Source organism: Lynx canadensis, chromosome B1, assembly GCF_007474595.2.
Source record: "Lynx canadensis isolate LIC74 chromosome B1, mLynCan4.pri.v2, whole genome shotgun sequence".
In the NCBI taxonomy this organism is placed as follows: Eukaryota; Metazoa; Chordata; class Mammalia; order Carnivora; family Felidae; genus Lynx; species Lynx canadensis.
Genome location: NC_044306.2, coordinates 161,242,969 through 161,262,961, shown reverse-complemented (window position 1 = coordinate 161,262,961; position 19,993 = coordinate 161,242,969). Strand labels below are relative to the sequence as shown.

General features: G+C 34.4%; 1 protein-coding gene across 4 annotated transcripts in view; it reads left to right on the top strand.

The window, feature by feature from the left end:
- EXOC1 (exocyst complex component 1) overlaps positions 1-19,993 on the top strand; it is a 62,034-nt gene that overhangs the window by 8,003 nt on the left and 34,038 nt on the right. For all 4 annotated transcript variants that reach the window (XM_030313840.2, XM_030313843.2, XM_030313841.1 and 1 more), the window contains 6 exons: positions 2,849-2,979; positions 5,811-5,970; positions 10,366-10,553; positions 13,550-13,777; positions 13,982-14,114; positions 14,976-15,085. In XM_030313840.2, coding sequence (XP_030169700.1) covers positions 2,849-2,979; positions 5,811-5,970; positions 10,366-10,553; positions 13,550-13,777; positions 13,982-14,114; positions 14,976-15,085 — 950 coding nt within the window. The remainder of the gene's footprint in view (positions 1-2,848; positions 2,980-5,810; positions 5,971-10,365; positions 10,554-13,549; positions 13,778-13,981; positions 14,115-14,975; positions 15,086-19,993) is intronic.

Here is a 19,993-nt window from a genome sequence, read left to right as displayed (position 1 = left end):
AGCTACACTGACACATTATAATCACTCAAAGACCATAGTTTCCCTTAGGGTTCACTCTTGATGTACATTGTATTGGTTTGGACAAATGTATAATGGCATGTATCCACCATTGTAATGTCACAGAGTATTTTCACTGCTCTAAAAATCCTGTGTGTTCTGCCTGTTCATCTCTCCCCCAGCCCCTACCCTTTCCAACCACTGTTCTTTTTACTGTTTGCATGGCTTTGCCTTTTCTAGAATGTCATATAGTTGGAATCAGATACTATTTAGCCTGCTCAGATTGGCTTCTTTTACTTAGTAGTATGCATTTACATTTCCTCCATGTCTTTTCATGGCTTGATAGCTCATTTCTTTTTAGCACTGAACAATATTCCATTCCTGAGTGTACCAGTTTATTTATCTACTCACCTACTGAAGGATATCTTGACTGTCAATTTGACAATTATGAATAAAGCTACTATAAACACCCATGTGTGGATTTTTGCATGGACATAAGTTTTCAACTCCTTTGGGTAAATACCAGGGAGTATGATTGCTAGATCATATGGTAAGAATGTGTTTAGTTCTGTAAGAAACCACCAAACTCTCTACCAAAGGGGCTGTACTGTTTTGCAGTCCCACCAGCAATGTTTGAAAGTTGTTCCACATTTTTGTCAGCATTTAGTGTTGTCAGGTTCTAGAATTTGGCCATACTAATAGGTGTGTAGTGGTACCTCATTGTTTTAATTTGCATTGCCTTGATGAAATATGGTGTTGAGTATCTTTTCATATGCTTATTAGTTATCTGTATATCTTCTTTGGGGAAGTGTCTGTTAAGGTCTTTGGCCATTTTTTAATCTGTTTTTTGTTTTGTTTTCTTGTCAAGTTTTAAGAGTCCTTTGTATATTTTGGATAACATTCCTTTATTAGATGTGTCTTTGGCAAATATTTTTTTTTTTTTTTTTTTGCAGTCTGTGGCTTGTCTTCTAATTATTTTGATGTTGTCTTTTGCAGAGCAGAAGCTTTTAATTTTATTGAACATTAATACATTTTAAAAATCATTTATTGTTAGCATCTAGAAATAATTGGTTCTTTATGTGGATTTCTATATCTATCAATCTTGCTAAACTTTCTTATTAATTCTAATAATTTGTCCATAGACTCTTTGTAAATAGTGATATTTTCTTCCTTCCTTTATAGTCTTTATATTTTTTATTTATTTTTGTTACTTTTGTCTGCTGGTTAGGACCATCAGTACAGTGATCTCAAAGGGATTATCATATATGATAATTGCAGTTTTTTTGTAGCTATCCTTGACGGTACTAGGGAAGTTCCCTTCTATTCCTGACTTCTTACTTTTTTTCTTTTTGGTTTTATCATGAATGGATGTTCAGTTTTATCAAATGCTTTTTCAGATCATTGAGATTATCATATACTTTTCTTCCTTAATTTGTTAGTGTGGTGAGTAATGGTACTTGGTCTTTCAAATAATAAATTGAGTTCTTGGAGTAACCTAACTCAGTGATGATGTACTATATGCCATCTATTATAGCATATATTATTTTTTTATGCACCACTAAAAAATGCTGCAATATTACTTCAATTGTTAAGACATATTCTGATTTCAGAGATGTTAAAATGTGGGAAAAAATGTACATCTCACACTTGGTAAAATATTATCTTTTGTATATGCCCCTTGATTAAGTTTGCCAATGCAATATTTATTCATAATTATTTGTACATTTGTAGTTATAAGATTTTTCACCCATTTTCATTAGTGACATGGTCTTGTAATTTTCTTTTGTATACTGTCTTTGGCCTTGCAACCAAAGTCATAAGGTAAGTTGGGAGTGTTCCCTTTTTTTTTTTGTACAGTGGAATAGTTATGTGCATTTGGAATGTTTCCTTGGAAAACTTGGCAAAAGATACCAGTAAAACTGTGTTAGACTAAGTTTTCGGGGAGAGATTTTTCACTTCACTTTCTTTAGTGGTTGTAGATTTTCTATTCTTAAGTCATTTTTGGTAATTTACATTTTTTAGAGATTTAACCACTTCATCTAAATTTTTTAATGTATTGGTATTCACTCCAATCCATCCAGTATTCTGCTGCTAGAGTAATTTTTAGAAACAAGTTAGAGCATGTCATTTCCCCAATTAAAATCCTCTAAGAGCACCCCTACAACCTCAGATAAAGGTCCTTTGTGATCTGAACTTTCATCTTTTTTGGTAACTTTGTTTCCATCCACTTTATTACATGTATAATCCATACTGAACTACTTATTGTTCTCTGAATCGGTGTTATGCTCTTTCAAGCCCCTTTGGCTTTATGTATGGCAGTCATTCTTTAGAGCTTTTTTTCTTTAAAAAGTTTATTCATTTATTTTGAAAGAGAGAGAGTGAGCACATGTGTGCTGGAGGGGCAGAAAGAGAGAGAGAAAGAGAGAATCCCAAGCAGGCTCTGCACTATCAGCATAGAGCCCGATGTGGGACTCGAACTCATAAACCGTGAGATCATGACCTGAGCTGAAATCAAGAGTTGGATGCTTAACTGACTGAGCCACCCAGGCACCCCTAGGACTCTTTATCTACCTCATACTCTTCCTTCAAAACTGGTCTGAAGCTTTACTTCTCAAGGAATCTGCCTCTCTCTGACCCTGTCGTCTGAGATTTAGATGTTCCTTTGATACTTTGTGCATCCCTCAGTCATAGCATGTGTTAGGAAATACTACTCCTAACTGGTTTAACATAATATATAATACTGGTTTAGTATCATGTACAGGCACCTGACAACTGTATTTGCAATGAGTAAATGAATGGATGAAGAATAAGTGAGTGATTATTTCTAGTGAAAGTACGTTTTACTCAACAGTGACAACTGAACGCCCCGTGCAGGTGAAGATGGTCAAAGTCAAGAAATCCGACAAAGGAGATTTCTACAAAAGGCAGATTGCTTGGGCCCTTCGAGACCTTGCTGTGGTAGATGCCAAGGATGCTATTAAAGTACGTTTTTTTTAGTTCTTTGACCTGTGTTCAGAAAGTGTCTTTCATCTTATAGTATATTATGTCTTCTAAGATGACCTACACTTCTTGTTTTGTGACCCTCTGCTCTACCAACTAAGCCGGAATTAGTTTAAAATGTATCATTAAATCTTTCATTTCCCACACCTCAGTCTCAAGCAACTAAAATAAAAACGTATGTATGTTTCATTGTTTTTACTTTTTTTGAGCTACAATTATGTTTGTGCACAAGTTATGTAAACTGGAGCAAAATAACTAGGTGTTTCTATATTTAGATTAGATTATAGATTTATATAGATTTATATAGATTATATATTTAGTATAAAGTCCATATATAAGTACACCTTTTAAAGTGTCGTGTGAGTGGGTTTTTAAAAACCTTCATTGTTTTGGTAAAACTTAGTTCAAAATGGTGTGTAATACTATAACCAAAGTGAATCTTTCTTAGTCTTCACAAATTAATGTAAAATCATCATCTGAGGCAACCAGGCTGGCTTTTTGAGACCATGTTTTCATATTTGTGGCTCAAGTAAAGGAAGCGATAGTGAGTTAAACACCTTATTTTAAGGAACTTAAAGACTAAGATATAAGAATGTAAATATTACACTTCTCACTTAAGCCACGCTCAAACTTTAAGAAAGTTGAATAATGTGACAGTCATGTGAAAGGACCACATTTATTTCCGACAAGTCAAGGCTTTTCACAGCAATACCCTTTTTTCAAAGAAACCAAGTGGAGCTCTTCTGGTTAAGTTAGGTTTTCCTTACTCCTCAGCCTCTCTAACCTTGCCCCTCATCTTCCTCTGCAACCAAAGGCACCTCCAGGGATCTGGGAAATGTTTTGTGATGGGCTGATAGCAAGGCTTACATTAATGTAATTTCAGATGCCCTTTGATTTAACCCTTCCAGTCTCACACATTTATTTTTAAAAGGTCCAGAGACGTAAAAGCTACCTCCGTAGAATAATCCAATAAAATAAAAGTCTGACTTTGTCCTTATCCTGGGACAGACTTCTGGGGAACTAAAAGCTGGACAAAATGACAGGCAGTTGAGTCAGGTGCAAAATACTTTTTAAATGAAGCAAAAACAACTTCAGGGGAGCTTCATGTATCTAAAATATGCAATTCAGAATTCAGATTTCTAACATATGTAGAGAATGCCTTTCTATAAGTATTTTAGGCACAGTGGGCCATTGCTTTATCCCTAAGGGGCACCCAAAACACTTCAATAAACTATTTAATAAATTCTGTTACCATGGGAAAAGATCAGGAGTAGAGACTTTTTTGGTAGGTTTCTGGTTAAGAGAAAATACTGTAAGGGCTTTTTAGAAATGCGTCTTTATTAAAGAGGCTTTTTCCTTCAATAGTTTTGCACTTTATAACCCCATTGACTTGCATAATTCACTAACATTGCTGATGCTTATTTGAATGCTTTCTCACAGCTGATGCCTCATTGCTCACTTTCTTAATGGATTTTTTTTTTCATTTTATGTAGGCACCTTGGCGTGTGTACACTATATATGGATATAAAACATAAAATTTTTATACATAGCCTAACATTAGCCATTTAGTGTCACACATTGATTTGTGTGAGTGTTGCCACTGGAGCACTCAGCTTCTTTTATGGCATTATGGGAAATATTCCCAGGGAAGAGATCATTTCCCATCAAGTTTTGGATTAGTTGCCAATACTCTTAGGTTTTTTTATAAGTAATAATGCAATTACCTCTTCATTATAAATGCCAATTTTTTATCTTTTGATGCTCCAATTCTGCCTATTGATCTAGTTAGTAGTTCCATGCTACCATAATGCTATTGTTGTACCAGCTCAAGTCCTGATACCTAAATTATCCCAAGTTTTCACAGTGAAACTCTGATATAACTTCACTTACCTTTTAGGCATTTATTTACATTTTGTCCTTCCGTAAATAACACTTTGAATTAATTGAATATTTTATTATCTTCTCGTAGAACATTAAGAACATTTGAATCTATTTTTTAATTCCTTGGATGTGAAGAACAGCATACATCCATATGTTTTCATCTTTTATATGACAGGTGATTCTACATTCAAGGGAGAAATAGTAGGCTGGTATGAAGTTACTGCTGCAATGAGGTTTAAGAAATAGAGCATGGTGCACTTCTCTCACAAGAGTTGAGCTTCTTTGTCATTCGAAAGAACTTCCAGGCTAACCAGAACTTTTTATTTTTGAGGCACCTTTAATTATTCTCTATTTTCAAAATTGAGAACTGAATCAGTCCATGCTTTTCATCTCATTTGTTCTCGGAAACCACACTGGGATGTAGATTGTATTTTTTCTCACATGTTGTGTATATAGAAGATATATTCTTTACGAAGGATTTAGTGTCAAATTACAGTTATGAATAATAGTGCATTATCAAAGGATAGGTATGACTCTAAAACCCCATAGGCAATTTAAAAAGAAAAATTATGACCACATCAAAATTGGAGACCATTGTCACCTCATAGACTAGGAAGCTGGGACACAGAGCTTTACCATCTTAAACTTCCACTCATATACTTCAGGGGCATAGGAAGGAAATTACTAAAACACTGTGTTGTTTTTTTTATCCAGCTTCTTTTGGGAGGTAAACAAAGTTTTTCCTATAAATTGAATTCTCTGAATCATTCTCTGTAAGTCACTTGGCTGATTTTTAATGGTGATTTTTTTCTTTAAGAAAAAGCTTTTCTTTAAGAACAGCTTCAGCTTTTCATTTTATTGAATGTCAATTTTATAATAATGAGAAAGGGATATGATCAAAAAACAATATCTTTTGTATATTTTTATTTCAGGAAAATCCTGAATTTGATTTACACTTTGAAAAAATATATAAATGGGTTGCCAGCAGCACTGCTGAAAAGAATGCATTTATTTCATGCATTTGGAAATTGAATCAGCGATATCTCCGGAAGAAAATTGATTTTGTCAATGTTAGCTCACAGCTCTTGGAAGGTAAAGTGAAATAAAAATGTATATGTAAAATCAAGTCTACAAGTGTATATATAATTTGACATTACTCAAAATTATTAGAACACTGATTACCTTATATTGCGAAGGAAATGAAAAATAAATTTTCTTATTGCATAAGTGATACTCATTATAGAAATTGATACATTAAACTAAATAAAAATCACTTATAAACTTAATTCTCAGAGATAACTGCTGTTAGCGTTTTGTTAGTCTTCTAATGTTTTTTCTATGCATGTTTAAACACTTTTAAAATAAGGAAATTCACATTCTGTTTTCTAACATACTTTTTTTTATAATGAACATTTTCATGTTATTAAATACATTATTTTTAGTGGTACCATAGTATTCCATTTCATGGATATACCATAATTTATTTAATCATTTATTTTAAAATTTCCAAATTTTGCTTATTTTAAACAGCTTTGACATGAATATCCTTGTAGCTGTATTTTTGTGCAGAGTGTAGGTATAGTAATCAAGAACACAACTTGAGTCAGACTGATTGGGCTTAAATCCTGGTTTTGTTACTTACCAATTATGTGACCTTGGGTTATTCTATGTTTCAATTTTCTTTATCTCAGAAATAGAGATAGTAATAGTATCCTCCCTGTAGTGTTGTTGTGAGGACTGAGTGACTTAACATATGAACATGATGAGAACAATGTGAGGTATATAGTAAGTGCTCAATAAATAGTAGCTATTATTATTATATTATCAGGGTAAAATTCTTAGACATGAGTTAAATAGGATATTTTTGATCAGTATTTCTTCAGGGATGTTACTATGGATTATTTTGTGTTATAAGACAAAAACTCTACTGTTACGTATTAAAAGTGTACAGCAAGATTTTATTATTTTAAAATTTCTTTCATAAAGACATAAACATTGTAAGAACATGGTTCTCTATGCTTTGGGGATACAATTTTTGTTGTATTCTTTATCTCAAAGAAAGCAGTTGAAATAACAGCCAGTATGCAGGTGGAAGTTGTTTCTCCTCTTTACTGATGAAAAAACAGATTTGTCCTGCATAATATATATTAGAAAGAATATTTAAATTTGTCCTAAGCTATATATTAGCATTTTAAAATAGGACCTTCATTCTATTTGGTTGAAACATCTGAGGTAGCCAATATTCAACCATTTTGACCTATAAAAACAGCAGCTTCAGATGCTTCAAACTGTTCATTTACTTAGCCACTTGCCTCTGTCTTTTCCCTATTCTGTTTTACTTCTTCCTTTTCTGTTTGACTGTGGATATTTCCTCTGAAATATAGTACTGTATTCTTTCCCAACACTTAGTAATTAGTAAGCCCGTTACTGGTTTCAGGTTTGATGCTTGAAACTGGCAGAGGCAAGTCACATCTGTTAGGTCTTGTGCTACGCCCACCAGTAGGGCCCCTGTGTAGGAGCCCGCAGGGCTGGCATCTCACCAACATTAGACCCCAGTGTCTTGGCAGTTTGAGTATGTTGAGGGAATGACCATCAAGAAATAGATGGTAATTTTTCATTCCTTGAATAGTGGTTTAATTTGTTTTGAGTGGCATTTATTTATTTATTTAGCCGTTTCAGGTTGAACAATTTGATGAGGGAATGATTGCTATTCTGTTTTTAATTGTTGTGTATCTCCAGAAGTTATTCATTGCCTACGATGTGTTTTAAACCAATACATTTTATTGAGGCAATGGTATGGGAAAATATGTACGCTACCTGGTTTCCCTTATTAAGAAATATTACCATAACCAGTGAGAAGAATATTGCTGTTTTTTAGAACGAAGTGTCTAGCTTTTTTAAAGAAAAAAGAAAGGCGTTTAATTTTTTAGGGCCTAAAACAGTGTAGACATTTTCATGTTTATAAAAGTTATCCCTAATTCAGATCAGTTTTAGGAATACTGTGAAGATCCTTAAGGATCTCATTTTGAAAATAATTTCCTGTAAACCAATTAACTGTTGCTTTGGTTTAGTGGAGTTCAGAAAATATCTTTTATTAATGTTTGCACACTTGTTTTAATGTTTTAAAGAATTTTTAAATCATAGCCGTTGATTCCCATTAAAATAATAAACGTGTCTAAGCTTTGGATGATAGTAGAAAACAAATAAGAAATTATCACCATCTACTTTTAAGAGATAAATAATCATCCAAGTAAGATTTCATTGCGAATTCTAGCAGTGTCGACTTTAGTGGTTTTTTTATTGGTGACAATTGAATGTTTATGCTAGTAAGTGGGGCTTCTCAGCAGAAGGTTTTTAAAGGAGGATTTTGTTAGCAGTTGAAGTAGAGTCAAGTTTTTGTTGGCTTTTTCTTTTTCATTATTATAACCAGATTTAAAAAAAAATCTTTGACTTGAATCCTGAAAAGCCAGTTTGAACTGGTATCTCATGTGGTTTTTTAAAAAATTGTTCTAATCTCGTCTTTTCTAACAGTGTTTTATGACTAATCTATTGTGAGGGAATGTCTGGGTAAAGTTTTTGGGCCTTGAGTGAAAATAACTAGACTAAATGCATGAGTCACAGCTGACCTAAAAATATTCCCAGGAAATGATTTATTTCCCAGTTTTCTCCAAGGACTAGTCAGTGCTATGTCTTAAAAGAAAGAAAATAGAAAGATAAATTTATTTTTAGTCATTATCAGAAAAAGAATGAGGGAATTAACTCTGGAAATTTAGCTTCTATGGATCTTTTCACTTTGTAGTTGATTTGGACATTGTCTTTTAAATTTCAAGGTATCAGAAGTTCAAATGAAATATGGGTAGTATTTAAAAATTTTAAACCTGTATACTTTTCTACCCAGCTAATATTCTTTGCTTACTTTCCTCTGCTTTTTTCATACCTTTTTACTCTCCAGAACTGCCTAAAGTTACAGAAGGTGCGTAACACCTTTTCTTCTTATTCTATTCCATATATTTTTACTACTTGCCATTGTTATGTACTGTTGTTTGCATATTTTATGAAATTGTGCATAGGGACAAGTTTATTACCACAAAATCCATATAGTAATAAAATTAATGATAGGATTCATTATTGACCTCCAAAGGACTATTTCATGGAAGGGAAAATACTTCTGAAGCCGTTATGATCACTTAAAGTATTTGTTTATTTTAAATATCCACTTGTGTAAGGAGCTGTACAGAATGATTTGGGCAGTTTCTGCCCCCTAGTGGCTAATAAACTGTCAGATATGACAATATAGCATTTCCACAGTGAACTAAAATGGACTTGTTCAGAGGACAAGGAGCTAAGTGATGCCTGTCTGAAGAACTTATATACTTTAATCTGTAATTGCCTGTACCAAAAGTTTTATTCCCCTCCTTTTTTTTTTTTCTGGGACATTATTTAAGACTGCCAAATTATTTTTCTTAGGAGTAAATCATTTATTACTTTGAATTGGTTGTTTTTTTTCTAGAACAAATTAACATATGCCAAGTCATGCTGAATATAAATATTCATTTTCATACAAAATAATGAATATTTAAAGTGTCCAGAGGTTGTGATTTAAATTGTGTCCCGTTAAGTTTATGAAAATCAGTAGCTTTATTTAGTTTTATTTAAGGAGTAAAAAAAATTTTTTTTTTCACTTTACCTCTCCTGACCTCAAGCTTTACATAAAATTCCACTAGCTGACTGTATTTTGTCAAAAAATTGAATTGGAACATTTATCCAGAAGACATCTCACATTTCACCTCTTGGTCTTTTGTTAAGACATGAAGACCATTTAAATTTTTTTAATTTCAAATAGCCATATTATTGTTGCTGTTGTTCCTACAGACTTGTTGAGAATGTTTTTATACCTGATCTTTAGAAATTTTATCAATGCATATGAAAATTTTTTAAACAAAGAAAAGGAAAATTCAGTTAATATTTTCAGTACCCAAAATGTGAATGCATTTTTCATTTCAATTAAAATTTATTTGAAAAAAAAATAATAAGGACAAAAAGAACAGAAGAAAAATGTTACCCAGGGGAAAAAAAGGAAAGGAAATTCTTTTTTATGTGTCCTTTATTCATAATCATTGTTTTATTAGTGCAACAACCACCTCACATAGGAAAAATAGATTGGGCACATGTTTTGTTTCTGGTTTTGTATTTATTTTTTTTAGTTTAATTATATTTGGGGAAATTGTACTAAAGCCTGTTCTAACACTTATAAGTGAGTGAATTAGACTGCATGCTTTGTATTTGTTATAATAATTGTTATAGTAAACATTATATTAACATATGCAGTCTTTCATAAAAATAAGAGGTTTTTTTTAATATTCTAAATCATTTTTTCCTATTTTTCAGCCATTAAATGTGACCTGTGCTTATAACTGACTATAAGTACCATGTTACTGTCCTTCCTACTTTTTTACTACTTAATTTTTTATTTTTACCCTTTTAAAGAATCTGTTCCAAGTGGAGAAAATCAGAGTGTGACAGGAGGTGATGAAGAAGTAGTAGATGTTTACCAAGAGTTAAATGCAAGAGAAGAGCAGGATATTGAAATAATGATGGAAGGCTGTGAATGTGCAATCTCTAATGCTGAGGCCTTTGCAGAAAGGTTGTCCAGAGAGCTACAGGTGCTAGATGGGGTAAGACTTTTTTACAGTCTGTGAGTGAATGATGTGTAGTGGATTGAGAAGACTGGGGATCTTCAAATTTTACTGCCTTAGTACTTAAGCCTTTATAATGTGATTATTGCCATCTTTCTCTGTAAGCACATTACCAGATGCCATGTGTCTCACTGTTCTTGTTCAAAAGGCAGAAGCATTCCTATTAGTCAGGCTAGTGAAGGCAGTTGGCTGAGGTTCAGGATTTGGGGGGTGGCTCTTGACATGAAGTGATGGAAGTAAAAAGTAGCCAACCAGAAACAACTTGGGGGTTGCTTCCCCCCAGTCTCTGAAACACCACAGAACAGTCCAGTGCAAAAGAGTAGCATTTTTGTGGTTGGGAAAAAAAAAATAGGCACAAATTAGAAATAGAAAAATTAGGGGCACATGGGTGGCTCAGTCGGTTGAGCATCGGACTTCAGCTCAGGTCATGATCTCACAGTTCACGAGTTCAAGCCTCGCATCAGGCTCTGTGCTGACAGCTCAGAGCCTGGATGGAGCCTGCTTCGGATTCTGTGTCTCTGCTACCACTCATGTTCTCTCTCAAAAATAAATAAACATTAAAAAAAAAAAAAAGAAATAGAAAAATTAGGTTAAGATAAATCATTTCATTTACCCAAAAGGAGCAGAATAAGTGTAGTGAAAACAAGAGAGCCAGGGAAAAAGGGGGTTTGGCTCCTCTGCTAAAATGTTTTAGGATAGCTCTTTTTAATTTGCATGCATGGTTTCTGAGTCAATAAACTAAATGCGCATCTTTAGAAAGTAAGGAGCTAAAAGATATAGCTAAAAATAACACCACTAATGTGAGAAAAATCTAACAGAAGACCATGTGGTATTTTTTGTTTTGTGTACACAAAGTAAGCATTTAAGAAAAACCCTCAGAGAATGAGGAATATTTTAAAAGCTTAAAGAATTTGGGCATTTGGGGCGCCTGGGTGGCGCAGTCGGTTAAGCGTCCGACTTCAGCCAGGTCACGATCTCGCGGTCCGTGAGTTCGAGCCCCGCGTCGGGCTCTGGGCTGATGGCTCAGAGCCTGGAGCCTGTTTCTGATTCTGTGTCTCCCTCTCTCTCTGCCCCTCGCCCGTTCATGCTCTGTCTCTCTCTGTCCCAAAAATAAATAAAAAACGCTGAAAAAAAAAAAAAAGAATTTGGGCATTTTATATATGAAAGGTACAAAATTTATGAGATTACATGAATAGTCCCAAGTTTACAAGTTTATAAAATTCACTCGAAGCAAAGCCTAGAAGAAACTTCAAGATGTTAAAGTGGAAATTGTCCTGGACAGGTTCAAGCCCCAGGTCTGCTACTTAAGAGATATATTCAATGGCTCTGTACTCTGCTGACTCTTACAGTTGGGCTGTACTTATAGTTGAATTATTATGAATAGCTTATAAAATAATATGTGTGAAATTACAACATATCAACTGTGGAATGAAATTCTTTTCATCCTTGTCCAAGTTTTTTGCTCATACCATGTTACCTGCTTTCTTAATGTGGCTTGGTGGTTTATGTTTTTTCTTTTTTTTCTTTTTGTAATGTTTGTTTATTTTTGAGAGACAGAACATGAGTGGAGAAGGGGCAGAGAGAGAGAGGGAGACGACACAGAATCCGAAGCAGGCTCCAGTCTCTGAGCTGTCAGCACAGAGCCCAACGCGGGGCTCAAACTCACAAGCCGTGAGATTATGACCTGAGCCGAAGTTGGACACTTAAACTGACAGAGCCACCCAGGCGCCCCTTGGTTTTATTTTCTAATTAATATTGCATATATGTTCCAAGTTATCATATTGCTTTCCAATTTTATTTTGGATTTGACAGCTTCCATGTTTCAAGAAATTTAGAATCAGTCAGAATCACTTAGAAAACAATGATAAGGGGATGGTGATTTGTTATTGTTTTGCCCAGGGAAAAAAATATACAGTAGTTGCAAATGAAAGAGAAAAGAGGGGCACCTGGGTGGCTCAGTCAGTCAAGCAGCCCACTTCAGCTCAGGTCATGATCTCACAGCTCGAAGGCTCATGAGTTCAAGCCCGACGTTGGGCTCTGTGCTGACACCTCAGAGCCTGGAGCCTGCTTTTGATTCTGTGTCTCCCTCTCTCTCTCTGCCCCTCCCCTGCTTGCACTCTGGCTCTCTGTCTCTCTCAAAAATAAATAAACATTAAAAACAAAATTTTTTATTTTTAAATTTTTTTTTTCAACGTTTTTTTTATTTATTTTTGGGACAGAGAGAGACAGAGCATGAACAGGGGAGGGGCAGAGAGAGAGGGAGACACAGAATCGGAAACAGGCTCCAGGCTCCGAGCCATCAGCCCAGACGCGGGGCTCGAACTCACGGACCGCGAGATCGTGACCTGGCTGAAGTCGGACGCTTAACCGACTGCGCCACCCAGGCTCCCCTTTAAAAACAAAATTAAAAAAAAAAAAAGAAGACGATAGAAGGAGCTATCTTATGGATATATAGTCTCTGGTCATGTGGTCTTATGGTTGTGGCTCTTCCACATTCTGTAAATACTAATTGTACTATAGTTATAGATTAGTTCTGTGTATCCTCCAAAGACTGGTATACCACTGCTACCCTCTTGACCAAGGTATTACACAGGTGATTATGCTTTTTTTTTTTTTAGCATTTTACAAAAATGTTAAGAAGTATAGAAAATTTAGCTAGTGGAATTGGAAGAAGTGTCAGAACTGGGAATATATCAGCACTGATGATACATTGTGGGACAGAACCCTACTTGTGAAATCTGGGGAAATATAAAATACTGAGGCATGGATCCTAACCTTGATAGAGAGGCAAGTGTATCTTCTTGAAATACCGTGTAAAACGTAGAACATAATCTTAAAGTGATAAACTAAAATAAATGCATAGATATATACCAATCTGTGTTACTCAGTTCTCAAAGGGATTTAGAAATATTTCATCTTAACGCTTATTTTATACGTTCAAATAATAAGAGTTACTTTTGTTTTTCACTTTGTAGGCTAACATCCAATCAATCATGGCCTCTGAAAAGCAAGTGAACATCCTGATGAAGTTGCTGGATGAGGCTTTAAAGGAGGTAGATCAGATTGAATTGAAACTGAGCAGTTATGAGGAAATGCTCCAAAGCGTAAAAGAACAAATGGATCAGATCTCTGAAAGCAACCACCTAATTCATCTTAGTAACACTAATAATGTAAAACTCCTGTCTGAAATAGAGTTTCTTGTGGTAAGTATGTTTGTAGATTGCCACCACCAACAAAACAAAAAATCTAATGATAATATATAAAACCCATTTGTAAAAATTTTCTAATTTCCCTATGAGAATAGGATTTAAAATAATTCCAAAGACTTTATGATAGGTTTGAATAGCATCTTACCTATAAATTTCCCAAAATTACATGTGCAGATGGTATATTTATATATATTCCAGAACCACATGGACTTGGCCAAAGGTCATATAAAGGCCCTTCAGGAAGGAGATCTTGCTTCCTCCAGAGGCATTGAGGCCTGCACCAATGCCGCAGATGCCCTTCTACAGTGCATGAATGTAGCTCTTCGACCAGGTAATGTTCATTAGAAATGACAAAATCTGACCAAGAATCTGAGACTAAGCCTGTAACTTGGTATAAAGTTTTGACAAGAAATACACGAGGCAAGTAGTTTAGGGTGACTTTAGTATTAGCTCCTCAAACAAGCTTCCCTTATTTCCAAATATGTTTCTGTTGGTACCAAAAACTTTTTCATTTCAGTTCCTCTGACCATCAAGGACTCTAGTTAACACCATGATTTTTCTTTAGTACGGTCTGTAGAAGCTAGCACAAAGTAGATACTTTGATTAGACCAGAGAGCATGAGGTTTTGCTAAACCAGTGGCTCCAAAACTTCAGTTTGCCTCAGAATCATGGAGAGGGCTTGTTAAAACACATATTACCAGGCCTCACCCCCAGATTCAGTAAGTCTTGGCGAAAGCCCTACATTCCACATTTCCAACAGTTCCCCGATGATGCTTGGAGAACCACTGTGTTATATTTTTTTCTCTTGCTTACTTTTCTTTATAAAGCATACAAATAAACCAATAAAACTGTGGGTTCTTCAAAACTGCAATTCAGATACTATTATAAATGTGTTCATTGATGGGGCACCTGGGGCTCAGTTGGTTGAGCGTCCCACTCTTTGGGCTCATGTCATGATTCCAGAGTCATGAGATCAGGCCCCACGTCGGGCTCTGCACCAAGCATGGAGCCTACCTAAGATTCTCTCTCTTTCCCTCTGCCCCTCTCCCCAGCTCACACTTGAGCTGTCTGTCTTTCTCTCTCTCTAAAATAAAAAAAAAAATTTTTAAGAAAATTTTTAAAAAATGTATTCATTGGAGATCAGAGAAATCTTTTTATGCATTAAATCAGTCAAGAAATATTGTGATTTCAGGCCATGACATGCTCCTGGCAGTCAAACAGCAACAGCAGCGTTTCAGTGATTTGCGAGAGCATTTTGCCCGGAGACTGGCCAGTCACCTCAACAATGTTTTTGTTCAACAGGTAATTTTATTTTATTATTAAAACTGGCATGTTTCTGTAGCTACTTAATATATTACCTTAAACTTAAATTTCCACAAAAATATAATGTGTTTAATTGGGATCACAGTATAATCCTTCACAGTTTTATTTGATTTAAGATTTTTAAATAAGACTTTTAAGTATTTGCTCATAGAAGTACATTGGGCCTCAACTGCCTCCTTAGGTAGACAGTCTAGTTCCTTCAGCTAAAACTTTCTGATTCTAGAAATCAAATGACAATGCTTACTTGTTACATATACATTTAAATGTTCTTATTTATAAAAATAAGTCCAAACTTATATGTTTACTGCTTGGCCTATTTTATTTTTCAATATTTTGAGGTGAGAACCAGGACTTGATTTGGTAGTTTAAATGTTTCATTGGCTCTGTGTATTTATATATATGAGGAAAATGACTATAGCTCAGTTGTAAATTCCATTTGATTTAATTTTTATATGAAAAAGGAGGTTATAATTAAGGTTGTGGCAATAATACTACTTTTAATAATATTAAGAGTACCTTAAAGGGATTTGAACAGAAGGTATTTTAATCTGCCATAATAAAATAGGTTTCTTATGTTTTTCATCTCTTATTAGGGTTATTAGACAAAAAAAAATTAGAGAAATTTTGTTTGTCAAGAAATGCTGTCTGAAACATTGTATTCTTACTTTGTTTTCACTTTGCAGTATTCTAAAACAATTGTATTTACTATATTTTATTTCCAATTAGTTTACTCAGGCCCTCCTTCAACTCTATAACAGGTCCTACTTTCTTTCGGTGCCTGTGAGTACATCAAATTTGGCTCAAGCTTCTCTGATTCTTTTTTTTTTTTTTACCTCTAAAGTTTGCTAAACTTAACAGCAGCAGAATCTTTATAGATTATAACTTTACTGACTTAAGCTGCCTGTTAACCATATTTATAGCAGGTTTTTCATGTCCCATAGTCAAAAGTTTATTTTGGCCAAAAAGGCATTTAATCTCATTCTGCTTGCCTTTCTTCCTGTCATTCTTTCACTCATTCACTCCTTCATTTATTTAGAAATCATTTACCAGGTGATTGGGATGCATACCAGGCATCTACTTGGGATACATGAGAGGCTAATCCTGTCCCAGAGTAGCTCACAGTCTAGGGAAGGGAGATACAGATATACTCAGGTAGGGTAAATGTCCTCATAGCAGTAACATATGCAAACATAAAGGAAGACCTCCTAGCTAAGCATGTGAGGGAAATATTGGGGAAGACTCTCTTAATGTTTCATTTGACCTGAAAAGTATCAAGAAAAAAGTAAATCCAGAAGTCACATAGTAAATACTAATGACATTTTTCTTACATTAGTATTTCAATAATACCTATTTCTGCACAATTCCATAGTTTTTAAAAATGACATTGTTGATAGTGATGTTATCCACATTTGTAGATGGTATTGGAAATACCAGTAGGTAAGTAAACAGTAGTCCTTTCTACACCCTTAATTGTTTGTTGTAACATGCAGTTATTTATGATTTTGCCTCCTTGCCTTATAAACTAATGGCTTTGTTTAATATGAATGCTTCCAGTTCTGAAAATCTAATGTGTATTGTTATATGTGAGTGATGCATGTTGAAAAAAACAGAATGTTGCAACAACCTGGGATATGCTGAAGAAAGTGGAGGAGGAGGATGTCCCAAATATAGAAAAGAGACTTTCTGTGTGTTGAATTCAGTGCATCAGGTCACCTAGCAAAAGAGTTGGGAAGTGGGTATCTCTATTCCTAGTTGTAGAACAAACTAACTGGGAAAATTTGATTACCATATTATAGTACATTTCTTTGTCAATCACCAGGTTTTCACTATGTGCCTATTAAATACTTGCTGAAGTCCACATGTAAGAATAAGAAATGGCTCCTAAACTCGAGATGTTTATAAGGAGTCATTAAGACTAATGTACTTAAAGCTCTATAGCAATGCGTATATTAAATTGCTAATTGTATGACTACATATACATAGTTTGTGTATGTGTGTGTGTCTGTGTGTATATATATATATGTATATATACATATGTGTATATATGTATATATATGTTCATATATATACATATATACACATATGTATATATACGTGTGCTAAAGGTTTAATCAAAAGTGAGGTTACTGAGAATTTAGTCAGATATGACATCATGGATAAGACAACACTTGAACAGAGTCTGTGCAGTGAAGTTTTTGGCAAATGTGTATATATTCAACATGTGTAACTTCTGTACAGAAGAATACAATAATCTGTTGATCACATGACAGTAATATAAGATCATTGATTTCCAGTCTTTTTAAAATTCATGCATCAGTAAAATTTAAAAAAATAAAATTTGGAGATTTATCAAGTCACCGATTTTTAATTTTACCAAGTAAATACTTTTAAAAAGAAATCCTGACACCCACTTTCACTATCTTTTTATCTTGGCACTAAAAAAAAGACTATGATTTCAGACTTCTAAAATGAATACATTTCCCTTTATGAGAAACTCTCTTCTATCCTTTTGTTTCTTAGTGTTGTAGGCCAGTGAAAAGCATCTGCGCATCTGGGAATCATTGATCCAGAGGATTCTATCTGTGATGCAGCTTTCGTATTAGTACTATCCACATGGCTGTATTTTAATGAAACTTGAAATGTTATTCTCTTCTTACTATATATACATATATAGTCATATTTTTAACAACTAACTAGATTCTTTTGGCTCTTCTAGATCTTACACACTCAGCTTCCATTGAAATTATAGACTCTTGGGGCGCCTGGGTGGCGCAGTCGGTTAAGCGTCCGACTTCAGCCAGGTCACGATCTCGCGGTCCGTGGGTTCGAGCCCCGCGTCGGGCTCTGGGCTGCTGATGGCCCAGAGCCTGGAGCCTGCTTCCGATTCTGTGTCTCCCTCTCTCTCTGCCCCTCCCCCGTTCATGCTCTGTCTCTCTCTGTCCCGAAAATAAATAAACGTTGAAATTATAGACTCTTACCCATAATTTTTACATTTACTAGGGATTTGTGTATTAAGATATTCAACTAGCAAATTAGGTCAGTTACACTAATTAGGATTCTGATATTGAAAAACAGGCAATCAAATTAAGGCTAGTGAAATTGAGGAAATAGTTGCATCAAATGTATGTCCTTTAAAAAATTCTTTTGGTTGTTTTTTGAAATATTTGGCTTGAAAGGATAAGTGCTCTCTGCCCTTCTTTGTCCCCTTTGGGTCCACAGAGACCTCATAATTGTGTACATTGTCTTTTGCAATAGGATGAGAAATGATTATGCACTGAACTAAAAGTACAATCAGGAAAGAGGCTCCTGGTGGCACAGTCGGTTAGGCTCAGATCTCTGCTCAGATCATGATCTCACAGTTCGTGAGTTTGAGCCCTGCATTGGGCTCTGCACTGACGGTGTGGAGCCTGCTTGGGGTTCTGTCTTTCTTACTCTCTGCCCCTCTCCCGCTTGTGCTCTCTCTCTCTCTCTCCGTCTCTCTCTCTCTCTCTCACCTCTCTAAAAGTAAATAAATAAACTCAAAAAAATTTTTATAAGTACAACCAGAAAAACTGAAGTTGTAAGGGGTTTGCTATATGCTTAAGTTTGGGAATTTTTCTTCCAACATGTATTTCTAGAAACATCATAATGCTAAAATAAAGCCTGTAAAATATATCACTAATATTCAATTCATTTCACAAAAATTGTTCCCTTAAACATGTTTCTTCTCAATTTTCTAAACATGGGTTAATGATCTATAGTTAAAAGCTTAGAAAGAATTATGATTATTTAAGATCAGTTTTTGTAGTATTTGTTGGAACTTTGTTCAGATTTTTTTTTCTTTGAGAAAACAAAAATAAACATGCCATAACACAGAATGAAAGAGTTCCCAAATCTTGAAAATTTATTCAACACTTAACTTGAGTGTATCATTTCTGTTTGAAAATCAGTATAGTAAAGTGGTTAAGAGGAGGACGGTGGAGCCAAACTTTCTATATTCAAAACCCTTACTTTGCTACCTCCTAGTGGGCTGACCTTGGGCAAGTTAATTAACCTCTTTGTGCCACAAATTCCAGTAACATATACACTAATGAAAATTTATGATGCGCTAGGTTTTTAGAAAATATGTTTGTCTTAGATTAATTTGGATAAAGCCTACCATATTGTTTTAAAATTTTGTTTATAATAGAGTTTTGGTATTTTTAAATGAGGAGAAAAGTACTTTGCAAGGTTATTATGAACATCAGAATTTGTGTATATATATGTAGAGAGAGAGACAGGGAGAGAGAGAGGGATAGAAACTAGCGTGGTGACAGGCATTCAATAAATTGTTATTGTTACTAACTTATTATTACTTAAAATAAGCAATTTTTAACACTGTCTTCATTTTTTACTGTATAAAGAATATTTTTTGTTTGTTTGAAATTGTATTTTTATTTATATATTTTAAGAAATAAATCACTGGTTTATTTGTATGGGAATATCCAAATTGCTGCACCACTAAAACCATAGGGCAAAGCAGAGCCTCCCTACCTCCCATTCGTTTTTGTTTTGTTTTTTTTTTTTTTTAAGAATAAAGTGGTGCACACATGAGAGTTCTAGAAGTGACAGTTACCTGTATTACTGATTGAATTGAACAGTTTAAAATTTTAATTTACCTATTTTCTGTAGTTATTTTAGAACGATTTTCTCTAAAGTTAAATCTTCCATTAGCACTAATCACATTTAATCTATCTTAATAGTAATAGTTTGAAGGTAATGATGTTGTCTTCATAGTAGAAGGGAAATTTTCAGGTGATGGTGATCTTAAAATGCTGTTTGCAAAAGAAAGCTTTGAATAGTAATATGTGAAAGAGCTTTGTAAACTGTAAAATCCTCTACAGACATTAATAATTCTCCATTTTTAGG